The sequence below is a fragment of the Periophthalmus magnuspinnatus genome, chromosome 16 (genome assembly GCF_009829125.3).
Source record: "Periophthalmus magnuspinnatus isolate fPerMag1 chromosome 16, fPerMag1.2.pri, whole genome shotgun sequence".
NCBI classification, from domain to species: Eukaryota; Metazoa; Chordata; class Actinopteri; order Gobiiformes; family Gobiidae; genus Periophthalmus; species Periophthalmus magnuspinnatus.
In genome coordinates, this window is record NC_047141.1 from 27,496,532 (window position 1) to 27,512,389 (window position 15,858).

The 15,858-nt window shown below is 39.7% G+C and overlaps 1 protein-coding gene across 1 annotated transcript in view; it reads left to right on the forward strand.

The window, feature by feature from the left end:
* The window catches only part of efna3b (ephrin-A3b), a 98,915-nt gene that overhangs the window by 69,104 nt on the left and 13,953 nt on the right, over positions 1 to 15,858 (forward strand). Inside the window, exons 3-4 of the mRNA XM_033981306.2 lie at positions 14,201 to 14,493; positions 15,234 to 15,299. Coding sequence (XP_033837197.1) covers positions 14,201 to 14,493; positions 15,234 to 15,299 — 359 coding nt within the window. The remainder of the gene's footprint in view (positions 1 to 14,200; positions 14,494 to 15,233; positions 15,300 to 15,858) is intronic.

Below are 15,858 nucleotides of genomic sequence, written 5' to 3' on the forward strand. Positions count from 1 at the left end.
ATCATGGCTGCCATTAGGGTCTACCACAGGGAGAGAGAGAAGGAGAGAAGGAGTGAGAAAAAGGCTGTGAAAAAGAGGAAGTTGGAAGAGAGCGGGTAAGATGGGATGAAGGGAGGGAGAGCGAGAGAGAGAGAGGGAATAGGGAGAGAGAGTGGGAGGAGGTAAAAAGAGAGGGAAAACGGAAAAGTGGGAGAGAGATAGAAAGAGGGGATGGGGAGTGTGTGGTGGAGAGAGAAGAAGAGGAGAAATAGAAAGAGGGGATGGAAAGAGAGGAGGGTGGTGAGAGAAAGAGAAAAAGAAGTGATAGAAAGCAGGGGTGTGACTTGGGAAGAGAAAGAAAGAGAGAGAAAGATGGAAAAAGAGAGAAAGAGCGGGAGTAAGGGGAAGAGGAGGGAAAAAGACAGGGTGCTGGAGAAAGAAGAAGAGGAGAGATAGAAAGTGGGAACAGGGAGCGAGAGTGGACATAGACTGAGAAGGAAATAAAAGGAAAGATAGAAGGTGCAGGAGCGAGAGAGGAAGAGAGAGGGTGGTCGAGGGAAAGAGAAGATGAAGAGAGATACAGTAGAAAGTGGGGAAGTGACTTAGTGAGAGAAAGAAAGAAAGAGGGAAGAAAGAATGAGGAGCAAAATAGAGCAGGTGATGCAGAGGGAAAGAAAGAGAAGCGAAGAGATGGAAAGAGGGCAGAGAGAGTGGAGATAGGCCGAGAAGGAAAACAGAGGAAAGATGGAAGGGAGAGAGAGAGAGAATGAGGGGTTGAGGAGAGAAAGAGAGACTGTGGTGGAGAGAGAGAAAAAGAGGAGAGGTAGAAAGCAGGGAAGTGACTTAGGGAGATGGAGAAATATGGAAAGAGAGAGAGCAGATGAGGAGAAAAAGAGAGCGAGAGAGGATGATGAGGAGACAGAGAGCAAGAGGATGAGGGGAGAAAGAGACAAAGAGGAGAGGTAGAAAGCAAGGAAGTGGCTTAGGGAGACAGAGAGAAATATGGAAAGAGAGAGGATGAGGAGAGAAAGAGAGAGACAGGATCAGGAGAGAAAGAGAGAGAGTGAGGATGAGGAGAGAGAGAGAAAAAGAGGAGAGGTAGAAAGCAAGGAAGTGCTTAGGGAGATGGAGAGAAAGACAGAAAGAGAGAGGATGTGGAAAAAAAGAGAGAGTGAGGATGAGGACAGAGAGAGAGACTAAGGGCATGAGGAGAGAAAGAGAAAAGAGGAGAGGTAGAAAGCAGAGAAGTGACTTAGGGAGACAGAGAAATATGGAAGAAGAGAGAGAGGGAGAGTAAGGGCATGAGGAGAAATAGAAAGCGGGGAAGTGACTGAGGAAAGGAGAGAGATGGAAGGAGAGACAGGGAGGGAGGAGGGTAAGAGGGATGATGAATGGTGATGGAGGCAGAGAGCAAAGTGGTGTCAGGAAGTGAAAGCCAATGAGGAGGCAGTACTCAGACGCTAATGAAAAGTGCAGAGGCTAAACACAAAGTCACGTATGAACCACGGGACAAAAACATTTCAAAGTGTCACATCTCAAAACACTCGGGCTTTTCAGATATTTTCTTCCTGTTTTTGTGTAATAACAGATACATTATTAAACTTGAGTGTGATTTCTACCACTATATAAGGTCCATACAAGGTCCAATTTAGGGGGTAAAATTGAAAAGAAAAGTGCTGAGTCCTAATGAAGTACTCAATTTTGTGGAGTAAAAGTGCAAATACAGAGGTAAAAAGTTACTCAAAAGTAAAAGTATCACAGGAAAGAATCTACTTAAGTAAAATTATTAAAGTACCTGTTCAAAAATGTACTTTAAACATTGAAAGTAACAGTATTTCACACACGTTTTGTTAATTTTTTAGTGTTAAATGTGGTGATATTGATTAAAATTGATACGTATTTTGTTCAACAGAAGAAATATGAATCAGTGTCTTACTTTTTCTTTCTTTGTGTGTTTATTTGTGTTACTCAACTACTTACTTTATTGTTACTCAAAGCCAAAGTTTAAACTCAAAAACTTCAGGATATTAGCACAAACTTTGTAAAACTAACCCATCAAAACTTATGAAAAGTACTTTTTACGTTCCAGCCCAGTTAAAAAATGCACTGGAGTAGAAAGTACAGATACTGCTCTCAAATGTAGTGAAGTAAAGTAAAACGTATCCACTGAAAACTGTAAAAAAAAAAAAAAGTAAAGTACAGACACCTAAAAATTGAAGTTATACTTTGTTATTCAACTTTTTACTCAAACCAAACATGTCCCTTTAATACAAAACTATTCAAATATTATAGTAAGAATCAATTATGAAAAATATGGCCTGAAGATACGCAGTAGGCTGTATTATTTATTTAAACCCAGTGTATTTCAGTACCTTTAGCAGCAGACACCAACTGACATAAATGTTTAATAAAAGCACATTTACATTACAAACCAGGTCAAGCAGCACAGAACCAGAAAACATGAATCATTCATGTCGATCGATGCAAAATGATCATTCACTAAATATTGATTAAATGTCATTATGTTCTATAGCATTCAGCCTCGGAGCCAGTCTTCACTCATTTATCTCTATTGTTATGCAAACGACCTCAACGGGAGCTGAAGACCCTGGAGATGTGTTCAGTACGATTCTTCCACGGCCGTAGTCGATTAACAGGTCGATGTTGTCTTAGTCTACGCAAATTTTTCATCCACTGTATCATTATGTTGATTAGAAGGATGTATTCTGGACCAGTTTAATCAGCTTTTTTGCATAAAGAACTGCTGTTTACTAGTACACCTCTTTATACGTAGACGTTTTTGCGCGAGATTGTACTGATTTTTGGAGAAGCGCCACGTTTACTTTTCGTAGTACAGTATTGCGATTGTGGTTAGATTTGATCACATTCAAAACGTGTCCAGTAGAATTTACAAAAACGCAGAAATATGAACTAGAATCACATTTTCAGAACATGTTAGCACAGAAAAAAACGACAGAAATAGCAGTTTTTTACGCAGAATAAGACAGGACGTGTTGTTTATGCGGGAAATTACGGTACTTCAAAAATGGCAGCTTTTGCGTTTTGCTAATTGCTAATTGCGTCCATTCAAACTGTGATTTCGATTTGATTGTGATTAGTGTTGCTGTCGTAGTCTTTAATAATTCAGTACTTTCTTTAGTCGGTTACGGCCCTAGATTCTTCTGCGTAGTTGGATCGTGTCGGTGAATCTATGTGAAGCCGGCTGACAGAAAGCCCTGTTAGCTCTAATACTTTGATATATTTTCCAATGATGAACCATCACTCCACCGTCTCGTCCTCCGTCTGAGTGTGTGTGTGTGTGCGTATGTGTGTGTGCGTTTGCGTGTTCTGGCCTTGGGAGACAGTGCCGTATTCCAGTCTGTTGGACACACTTGAGACAGATATTGATTTCAATGGGGGAGAATTTGTAGCCCAGTGGAGCGGTTTGCACAGACACAGGTGGAGCAGTGAGCCCTCTGGAGCTGTAGACATCCACGGAGACGTGACGGAGCGATGGGGAAGACAAAAGACCTAAGCAGCATTCAGGCCTGTCAATATCCTCAATGTCAACTTTTATTGGCCTGGATGCGATCATCGGGGACAGGCCCTCGTGATAACTGCCAAGCCTCTGCTCACACATGTCATTTATTACTGAGGAAGGCTCGGGTCACCTCTGCCTATATCCAAGATTCAGTGTTCTGTGGCAATAAATGCACCTTAGGACTACTTTAAACATGGATCCTGGGTCTGCTGGTGGAAAATAATGTATATTTATGTCGGTGGTAGAGATGGACGATATATCAAATTGAACACATAGAATTTAATCAGTTTTTGTCTATATCATCCACCTCTAGTTCATGGCAAAAAATATGTATATACTGTATAACATATGACAACAACAAAGTGATGCATTAGACCAGGGGTGTCAAACTCATTTTAACAGAGGGCCACATCAACAAAATAAATGCAATTATTTTTTTAATCTTGTTAATTAACCATTTTTATATTTATTATTTATTCACATTACAAATATTGCATATGGATTTGCATAGATATGAAAAAATGGCTGTGTAAACAGTTTATATCCTGATAAAATGATATTCTAAGACAGTAATACCTTTTAATTTACTTTGTCGCGGGCCACATAAAATGACATGGTGGGTCACATTTGGCCCATGGACCTTGAGTTTGACACATGTGCATTAGACAGACAGAAATTTGACAAATAAGATGTTTTAAAATTAAGAGGTGACTTTATGCGAGAAAATGGATATGAATATGGCACATGTGTTGATTGTTTTTGTTCATCAGCTCATAAAAGGATATATACATGACTTAAGTCAACAATAAACTGCTTTTAAAGGGGGAATGTTATGCCATTTTCTGATCTGTTATAATGTTGTTTCCTCATCTAAAACATTTTTAAAACACTACAACACTTTTTTTTTGTTTCATTGACACACATTTAACAAGCAATTCCTACATATTTAGACTAAGTTTTTCTCACAAACACAAAACAATGTGTTCCACCTTGTGATGTCATCATGTGGTAATACAGGAAATGCTCCACCGCGTTTTGCAACTCCACACATCTTCACAAGAATCGTTTGGAGGATTTCAACCCTGGAATTGCCAATCTCTACTGAACTAAAGGTAAAAATGAGCTGTTAATTAAAGAAACTAGAAACTACCACTTCATGACATCACAAGGTAGAACAGAGCATTTTGAGCTTTTTTGGAGATGTACAAACTAATAAACAAAGATTACTGAAACGTGTGAATGAAAAACACAACTCGGGTTATGTTTTTGATGAGGTAACAGCATTATAACATGGCTAATAGCTTGCAAAAAATCCACTTTGTGCAATAAAAAACCTTTACATTTAAGATAATCATGCCCTTTTACTACTGCAGGACTGATACAATTTCATACATTTTATTTCTTTGACAACCCGTGAAAACAATAACGTCCTTTCTTGACCGTATATATCCGCTCGTTATTTCCGTGAGCAAATTGGAGTTTACCTCGGAGTCCTCTGTTGTAGCTTACTCCTCACCTTTTTCGAGACACCCCCTTGTCCACTGCAGCTGCCTGTCTGATTGCTACACTACACAGAGCCAGTTCCTCCTAACTACCCCTGCGTAAAGCCAGTGCAAAAACTGTCCTGTCGCCTCATTGACACCGTGGATCCCTTCCCGTCTACTTTCAGGCCAGAGGTTCAATTATGTGCAGCTGATTGGAGTCAACCCCAACAATGTTAGCATCTCCTCCTGTCCTGAAGAGAAGCCGGCTTAGGCAGTGCGGTCTCGGGAGGCGCGGGCTTTTATGTCCTGATTGGCAATCATTTGTAACGCGGTCGGACAGGGCCTAACCCAGTCACAACCTGGTGCCCATCACAAACGTCCCTTTGATTTCTTTAACCTTGATTTAAGCAGCCGTGCATGCTTTTCCAGCTCCTCGCGCATTTCTGCACACTGCCAATCAACCACCTGCTGCTGCTGCTCCAGATCACAGAGAAGGCAGTTAGCAAGAACAAAGCTGAAGACTAGCACCGGGCAAAGAAAGGCTCAAAGATTATACCTGTAATCACAAGACATACAATTATGAATCTAGTTACTATTCATTTATATAAGGTCCCTGAGTTTGGACGAGTTGATCACAGTTTATGTTTTAAGAAGTTTTGAGAGTTATATTCTCCCTTTTATCTACTGCTACTAGTATTTTTTTTAATGCGGATTTGCTGCTTTATGGTCAAAAACGCCTGAAACTAAGTGTGTCCTGCTTTCAGTGGCCACTATAATTCCAAGTACTATGTGATATCACAGAAAACTGCCCTGAGCCAGGTGTTTCTGATTACAAACTCATAGCTGCAGGCGCAGAGTTTCAAGTGCGGATCCCTGTTAGACCAATCAAGCTGTTCCTTATACCTCTAGACCCCGCCCCTCCTCCCCCCTCACTCTCCCATCACTCTCCCTTCACTCTTCCCTCACTCTCCCCTCACTCTCCCATCACTCTCTCTCCACTCTTTCCTCACTCCCCCCCTCACTCTCCCCTCACTCTCCCATCACTCTCTCTCCACTCTTTCCTCACTCCCCCCCTCACTCTTCCCTCACTCTCCCCTCACTCTCCCATCACTCTCTCTCCATTCTTTCCTCACTCCCCCCCTCACTCTTCCCTCACTCTCTCCTCATTCTCCCCTCCCTCTTCTCTCACTTTTCCCTAACTCTCCCCTCACTCTCTTCCCTCACTCCCCCCTCACTCTCCTCACTCTTGTATCACTCCCCCTCACTCTTCCCTTTAGTCCACCATGCAGTTTAGCAGCTGTATTTGTGGTTTTGGGCGGAGTTTATTTGTATATTCAGACTTTAATGATCGACTGGGCAGGTCCTGGTTTACAGTCGTAGAGATGCACATAAGTCATAAACTATGCTTGGAAAATATATTTATATTTTTAACAACTATTTTTTTCTATCTCACTATTATCTGCATTTGTGGGCTACATAATTTAAACAGTGAGTCATTAGTTATAGGACTTTTGAAATGTGTAAAAAGATAAAATATTGTTAAAAGTGCTATATAACTCTGGAGGGTCCACCACCTGCTTGTCTGTATCGAGGTGTTACTGCCTTAAAACCTCCGCAGTATTGTATTAAATGTATCTATCTCCATGGAGACACACGGCGAACCCTGTGCCAGAAAAGTCACAAAGGCACCTTAATATTATTTTCCCTCAATATAAAATTACACTTTTCCAGCCTCACTACTGTGTCAAAGTTGGTCTGATAAAATGTAGTTTTTTGCTGCCCTGGGTGTTGACTGCCAGGACCACTCACCTCGGCCTCGACAGACTTTTAAAGTGCTTTAACTTGTGTTTCCATGGTTTCCTCCTTCACGGGCGCATAGGGACGTTCTTGTTGTTTGCTGACCTGTCATACTAAAAGGCTTTAATTAACCATTTGCAGATTGTGGTTTAATAACAGCTGCCACCTGAGAGCATTCACACAGCCACTTTACAAGCCACGCTTTGACAATGGTTTAAAAGTTCAACTGACTAATGAGAAAAACTCGTCTTTATGATGCACTCTTTACAGTAAAGTTAATCAGGGGTTTAAGTAGACACACAAGTAATCTCTCTGAGTACTTCTTGGAGAGCAGTTTTATCATTTTTTAATAAACTTTTATTTGCTATAAATCTTCGAGTGTATAATTCTTGCAATTTTTAAGGTACTTTGAGTATAAGTACTGCATGGAGACTGGCATGGTTGCATATAGTAGTGGTAGTAGTAGTAGTAGTAGTAGTGGTAATGGTAGTAGTGTCAAATTCAAGGCCCGTGGGCCAAATTCGGTCCGACATGTCATTTTATGTGGCCTGCGACAAAGTAAATTAAAAGGTATGACTGTCTTAAAATGTCAGTTTATCAGGAGATACACAGTTAAACAGACTTTTTTTTCATGTCTATGCAAATCCATATGTGATATGTGTAACTATATTTATTGAAGTAATAAATATAGAAACGGTTAATTAACAAGATTAAAACGTAGTGACATTTATCTTACATTTACACCTGGCCCTTTGAGAGCAACCATTTTGTTGATGTGGCCCTCGGTGAAAATGAGTTTGACACCCCTGTAGTGCTGCTGTTGTGTACTTGGGCAAGGCACTTTCCTTAGAGTGCGTGTTGTGTGTGCATAATGATTGCAGTGTAGTACTTTGAGAGGCCTTTCAAATGTAAAGCATCATTATTAGTAGTAGTTGGCCCTGCAGTGAAGTGAATTTTAATCAAATTGGGATCCAGTCTTTGCAAATTGAGTTTTTTTTAAGCAACAGGTCCAGAGTTGCTCTTCTGTTTATAAAAGGATGTGGCTCAGAGCAGAATAAATTTGATGTATATTTTGTGTCAAATGTTTGTGTTTTTGTTAAAGCACATTCATATTAAAAGCAATTCTACATGTTAATCATAAGATAGAATCAAATCAAATAGGATTCGTGATGGTAGTAATGGTTGTAGTAGCAGGAGCAGTTACTAATGGCAAAAACGTCTTGTGAAAAGTTCCCAGTGAATACTACCAGTGAGCTCCAGCACCTCTGAATCTGGAGCATCGATCTGCACAGTTCAAAGAATCGCGGCACGCTGTATTTGGTGAAGATTTTAAAAGACAAAGTCACAAATTCTCATTACAAACTGCGCTCTTTGGTACAAATCCGGAGCTGAGCGCGTAAGCAGAGTGGCTCTAGTTACAAAGCGACTGCCTCCACTCGTGTCAGGGCAGTTTATTGATGCTGCGTCGGCCTGGGAGATGATACCGGGGCAGAGGCTAACTGTGGCGTTATGCTCCCTCCTCTGATTTATACAGGCTACATAGGCTCTGCTCCATCTGCCTTTTACTGTAGGCACATTGATCCAGGGCTGCTTTGATCTCGCTCTTAGCTCGAGCCTCGGCCGTGCGCTCCTCCCTCACTACTGCACTGTAAAAACGTTTGAGTTTCATAGTTCTTGGTTTTCCTGTGTGTTTCTAGGTAGGTTTTGGTACAGGTTTATTTTGAGCTTGTGATGTAATAGAAAAACAAGACTTTGATATGAACAACGCAATTTATTATTTATGTCGTTATGATCAGGTATTTCTATGGCTTTGTAATATGTGGAAATAATTATCTTTTTTTTCTTATCACAAGGCTCAAATACAAATTATTACAGGATTAACTCACTCAGACAGTAGCTCAGTTGGTAGAGTGACGTGCCGAAGGTTGACGGTTCCAAACCCGCCCTTGACATCACATCATCATTGGTAAAGCAGTCAGAGATTAGCGGTTCTTTCTTTCTTTATTAGTTTATTTGACAGGGACAATGTGCAAAAACATTAAAGATGCTTTACACCAGATTATATCTGAAGCTAGTTTCCATCTGTAGTCCGTGAGCAGAATTGGATTACAGTTTTTACAGATGAATGCTGTCGTGTCCTTGAGCAAGACACTTAACCCATCTCACCCCTAGTGTCTGCGTACTCCGTTGTACGAATGTGTGTGTGAATGTGTGAGTGGTTCCTTCGATGTAAAGCGCTTTGAGTGTGTTAAAAGTGAAAAAGCGCTATATAAAAATAAGTAATAAATGGACGTAATTGATTAAAATTATAGTTTAACGCAAAAAAGGTCACATTTCTTGGTCCAAAGTCTGAACTCTGCTACAAACCACGTGTTTTTACTGTAGGACGACGCCTGTAGACACTGATATATTTGATTTGAAACATCTCAGTCTTTATTAAAATTAATTAATTGCACTGACCTAGTTATTTCTATGTGTGTTTTTAAGCTGTAACGTGCTGAATAAGAAAAGTCGACTTATTACAACTTTTTTCCAACCAGCAACAAAATACATAATAAAACCACACAAAAAATAATTGAAACTAATAACAGATCCATCAAACTATTTCATTAATATTTGAGATCACATTCCTGGATCCATTTGAAGCGTACAGTGCAGATGATTTTGCAGTACTCTCCCCCCTCCCCTCTGCAGGCCGGTCCCATATGAGCACACAGCGCAGCTCTTAACCCCGACTGGCCCATGTCTCAGCCAGAACTCCGCTGCGTTTCTCTGTCCATCACCGCTGTTCTGTGGTGCATCTGATCAGGGCATTCTGGGTAATTATAGATGCAGGAGAAGACCTCAAGGCATTTAATGGAATACCCAGCAGCACCGGTGTTCACATGCGTTTCACTGCTGGAAAAACATTGATTTTGGGGAGTAAATGTTGCATGCATGTTACAAATACTCTTTATATTGTATATTTTATAAAGTACTGCTCTGACAGAGTAAAAAAAAAAGAAAAGAAAAGCAAAACAAAACATGAAAAATTGCAGCTTATTTAAAAAAAAACTATAAAGCAAAAGACAATAAAAGCGTAAATGTGTATTCCTCTTAGACCGATCAAACTGTTCCTTATGCCTTTAGGCCACGCCCCTTGTATGTTTGTCTAGGCTCCGCCCCTCCTCTCGCAGAATAATAGCAGTTTTAGTAGCTGTTGTGGTTTACTTAAGATCAGCTAAAACTCAAATCAAATGCTAAATCTGAATTTCCATTGATCATTTAGTAAATAGAATTGTTTAAAACTCGAATATTATGTTTGGTGTGGATGTGGTTCCAGTTTTTGAGTTTCTGCTCAAATGTTCTATTACTTCTAGCACAGGACTGATGACTTTTTACACTTACAATTCAAGTTTACTGCCATATCACATTTAAATACAACTTAAACCGACCAAAGTGCATCCCATAAAACGTCAACAAACACCAAACACACGGGTAAAACAACGCAGCAGTGAACACATCCACCTCAAGTCTGTCATGTTTCTACTGCGACTTTACGCTCGTGTTCTGCTCATTTTCTTCAGCTCAAGTCCAAAGATCAAGTCTTTTAATAAAAAACTTCAAAATGTCAACATCTAACAGTGATCTATATTTTCTGCGTATCCTGATAAAAAGGTAATGGCCGCGCGCTAAATTGTGTGGGACAAAAAGACACAAAAGAGCAGAAATATCACATTATTTCTTTTTATGTGTTTGTTTTGAAGATTACAGCATGTGTTTGTTCCATTATTATTTAGCTAATTCTTGAGTTTTTATTAGAAATAAGCAATGGGGGTTGGATTAGTCAGTTTTGTTAAGTCAAATTTTTCAGATGATATTTAAAATTATTCAAGTACCTGTTTAAAATGTACTTTAATGGTAAAAAGTAAAGCTATTTTATCAAGTGTTGTTCATTTCGAGTGTTAAATGTAGTTATATTGTTTAAAAATTATACAGATTTTGGCCAAGAGTAGCAATTTCTTAATTTTTCTTAGGAATTTTGTGTGTTATTTCTGTTTGCTCAAAGCTGAAACTTGAACTCGAATGAACATGGTAAAAATAACCTTTCAAATGATACGAAAAGTACTTTTTATTTACTCCAGTCCAGTTTAAAAATGTAGCGGAGTAGAAAGTACAGATATTTGCTCTCAAATGTAGTAAAACGTATCTACTGTAAAATTTACTACGTGTACATCGTTACCGTCCACCACTGTAAACAACACGCCTGATTTTTAAATATGAAGTAATTGTCGCCTCTATAAACATATAATATTCCCGTTATCTTGTATCTCCAGTGCAATCATCTACACATTGTTTCATACCTGAGCGCTCAACCCACTCAAACCTACAGAAACAGATGCCATTGTGCGTGAGCTCTTTGTGTTTGTGTGTGTTTACTGTGTCATACCTGAGTTCACAGTCTAAAGGATAATAGGTTGGCAGATTAATTTGATGTGCTTTCAAGTCGCACGTACATTTCCGCGTGCTCACTCCGGGTTCTTTTTATCTCCGGGATGCGATTTTGTGTTTTGATTATTGTAGCTGCTCTGAGCTGCCCTGCCTCTAGTTTTTCATTTTGTTTTTTTTTTTGTTTTTTGTCCATGTTTTCTTTTCGAGCATCAAACTCTGCTTCTTTTCTCTCAATTTGCATCTGCACCTCCCTTGTAGTAGATTTCGTCTTGGGTTTACTCTAAAAATAGTTCCCTGGAAGCATGGTATACTTTTTATAGCTCCACTGACTCTCATCTGCAGGCGAGTATGTGATGTAATGAAAGTGCAGGAAAAGAAGACGTATTAATCATCTCATTTATGTTTGTTATATTGTGAAGGCAGGAATCAAACTCAGGATCGGAGGCGCGCTGTAATGGGGAGATGCAGAGCCGGAGACATGGAAAGCAGTGTTTCGATCTTCATTTAATAATTGAATAATAATCTCCCTGGAGACATGACCTAGAACTCCAGGCAGAGAGGCAGAGCAGAGTAACAGGACGGCACACTGGCGCCCTCATGTGGCATCGTAGCGTCACTACTTGTGTCAGTGGAGTGGGAGAGGATTTTCTTTTAGCATTATTCTGCATAATAATGATGGCCAGATGATATTTTTGGCATCCATCTGAAAACATGCTTGATGATAGATGTTTTGTGGTTCGTTTCACGGCATTTGAACCTAACTCAAGTGTAGAAATTAGGGCTGGGTGATATTGTTAAGTACAGTAATGATGTTTTTGGCAGACCTGCAGAAATGTGCTCAAATGTGTTTTTAAATGTGTTAGTTAAGCTTCAAGTAACATGAAAAAACTGTAGAATTACTCACAAACATGCAGATCTATCACTTTATTAATTACATGTTAAGTTGTTTTTTTTTGTTTTGTTTTTTTTAATTAGATCTTTTTACAGAACTTTAAAGAGTTTTATGATTTATTTATTTTATTTTATTTTTTTAATTTTTTCTATAAACAATTAACCTAATTTTGCATACCATCAGATCGACATTGGCAATATTATCATTCATTCATTCTTCTTCTTCTTCTTTTTATTATTTTTTATTTTATTTATTTATTTATTTATTATGATTTTATTTTTTATTATTTATTTATTTATTTTATTTATTATTTTTTTTATTATTTTATTATTTCATTGTTATTATTATTACACTTAAAAATATCAGTTTGTAATTTTTTTTTTTTTTTTTTTGTATTCTTCAAGTTTTTGTTTTTTTTGGTTTTTTGTTTTTTTTTTACCAGATCCTCTTTTATCTTTCCACATCTGCCAATCTACCAAACAGTCATTCCAATATTACCTTCTGGATCTACATGAGGGTTCAGTAACTTCACAGTGACCCATCTTTGTCACACAGGTCTATTAAAGAAGATACAGAACTGGGGCCTTGAGCCTCGACTCTGCTCACACATAGTTTATATAGAGAACTCCCCTCTTATCCTCCTGTCTCATTTCCTCTTTTTTGGTCCTGAGGTTGATATATGGGTTTTTGGAGAGGGGGTAACAGTGTCCGGGCTCGTGTTGACGGCTGACTGGTTGTGTTCAGGTTGATGTATGAGCGTTGGGGTTAGGGGACGGTGCTGCGCTGACACCCAGAGAAGAGACACGCGCCCTGGGGTGCAGATGCTAAAGCTGGAGCTCCGGGTGCAGCAGAGGAACACAGAACAGTCCAATCACATCGGCTCTGTGCTGTAAATAAGATGGAGGACAGAAAGTGTTTTGTCAAAGTTGCTCCGGACGGCGATGGAAAAGTAGCTGAGAAGAAGCAGAAGTTTAGGTTAATCAGGCGTTATTCAGTTATTTCCAAAGCTTTTATAAATTATTTTCAACATCTATGCTTACTGCGTTTAAATGTTTATGCCTAGGAGTAGGTATAAGTCTTAATTTACATTTTTTTTTTTTTTTTTTCTCATATATGTAAGTGTGCGATTTTGACTCCACAGTCTGAACATGTCATTATATTTTACTAATAGCTTCAAATCTACTTAAATTTCCAGTTTATTCACTCTTCATGTCACATTTATTATAGCGACCTGCTGTTTTGGATGTGAAAATGCAAAGTTTTATTTACAAACTGTTTTTTTTTTTTTTTTCATTCATTAATTTACTTTTCCTTATGTCACTGCAAATATTCAAGCATTTATAACTCTCAATGTGCCACTATTTGCAACGTGAATAAGCATTTTACCGCCATTTTAATAGAGTTACCACCGCCTGACTCAGACCCGCAGGAGCTGAAAACAATTATGACTGTTTTGTATTTTAATTATTTCATTATTAGAAGAAATCTGTCAGTTGCTAAAGGTGCGCAGTGCAACTTTATTGGGAGAGAACACAGCAGCTGCTTTTTTTCTACGGAGTCAGATCAATAACGTATCCGTAGAGACCAGAAATGACGTACATTCTCCACCAGAAAAGCTACGCAGTGTACTTTAATGCATCATAGAGTTATTTCAAAGCCGTTAAATTATTTTCAACATCTCTGCTGACTGCGTTTGTCAAAGAGTAGCTATGAGTCTTGTTTACGCAGCTTTTTTCTCATTTTTTTTGACTCCACGGTCTGAACGTAGCACTAGATTTTATTAAGTTTGTTGTTATTTCACCTTTATTATAGCACCGTGCTGTTTGGGACGTGAAAATGCAAAATGTTTTCCTAAACAATTGTAAAAAAAAAAAAAGGTTTATCTTTGTTTCGTCAGGGGAGGCGCGGCGAACGATCCACCTCCTGCTGTGCACTGAATCGAGTTCTTAAGTTATTGACTTTAATCACTTTCATAATGCAGTGATGCAGCCTAAAACGATTTAAAAAACTTTTTCAAATTAAGGGGTTTATCCTTTATTAACGAACTCTCCTCCCTTGTTTCCTTTGCGTCTCCAGTTTGCGACGGGAGGGCTACACGATGCAGGTGAACGTCAACGATTACCTGGACATCTACTGCCCCCATTACAACGACAGCACGCGGATGGTGGGCACGAGCGAGCAGTACGTCCTCTACATGGTCAGTTACCGTGGATACCGAGCGTGTGACCCTCAGCTGGGCTTTAAGAGGTGGGAGTGCAACCGACCCCACGCCCCCCACGCGCCCATCAAGTTCTCTGAGAAGTTCCAGCGGTACAGCGCCTTCTCCCTGGGCTACGAGTTCAACGTGGGACAAGAGTACTACTACATATGTGAGTACACGGCTACATGGGCTCGCTTTGCCTGTATCACTGTAAATATCCGAGTATTTGTAAAGCTCAAATATGAAGTAGATGTAACACAAAAAGATACGCCAATATTTGCACGGCCATTTTAATATCGTTAGCGCAGTTTGTCTGAGACGCATAGTTCACGAAAAAAAATCACAATTTGGTATTTTAATTGTCCTGTCTTACAAAAGTAGAATCGTGTCTGTACTTAAAGACTCACTGTGTAACTTTTTTTTCTAGTGGAGGGTACGCCACATCATCGCTTTGCCTGAAATATTCCACAGTATGGCATTAAACTTATCTAACTGACATGGACAGGTATATCATTATGGGTGTTTTTATTGCTTAAAAACACTTGAAAAACATTGCCCCTCCACAGATCTGACCTATAACTTGGGGTGATGGTTCCACCTACTGGTCTCCATGGAGATTGATAAGTTCAAAGCTACACTGTGGAATATTCTAGGCAAAGCAATGTAAAAGACAAAGTTTAAATCTGTTAACTGGACAAATCGTTGAGTGTGGCAAAGTAATAGCCTCTCCATAGACCAAGTTATAGGTCAGATCTGCGGAGAGGCCTCCCCACGCAGCCTGTAAACCATGTTATTATCGTCACATATAGTAGGAATGGTAAATTTACGCAGTGGCTTTTTAAATTTGAGTGAACATAACAACAACACAACAGCGTACCAACGTGTCTATGTGTTTGTATTTGTGCTTAGCCACGCCCACACATCGCCACGGCCGCAACTGTCTGAGGCTACGAGTCTACGTTTGCTGTTCCACGGGTGAGTCTCTCCGTCTCCGTGACCCTCCGCACTGGCATTTCCCTCTTCACCTCCTCCCATCTCAATGCGACGGCCGTATGCACCGATCTGAATACACTCATGAATACTGTGACTTTTCCCCTTTGGCATTTTCACTCCTGATCCCATCTTGTTTTCCTCCCCTCTTCCCCTTCACTACAGAGAGGAGCATGTTTGAAGGCGCTGTACCCCTCTCCTCCACTTCTCCTCCCCTTCTCCTCCTCTCTCCTCCTCTCTTCTCTCTCTCGTTGTCAGTATTCATTTATCGCCGTGTTCGGTCAGTGAGTTGCTATGTATAAATATGTGCTGATAACATAACCTCTGTCTCTTTTTTTTCACTCTCTTAAGCCCTCTCTTCCTCTCTGTCTCCTTCTTTCTATTGCTTTTTCCCTCTCTCTCTCCTCCCTTTTTCTCTCTGTCTCATCCCTATCTACCTCTATCCTCCTTTCTCTGCCCCTGCCTTTCTTTTCCTTTCTCTTTTTCACCTCTCTTCTTATCTCTTCTCTTCCCCCCCCCGTCTCCTCTCTCACTCTCACTCCAT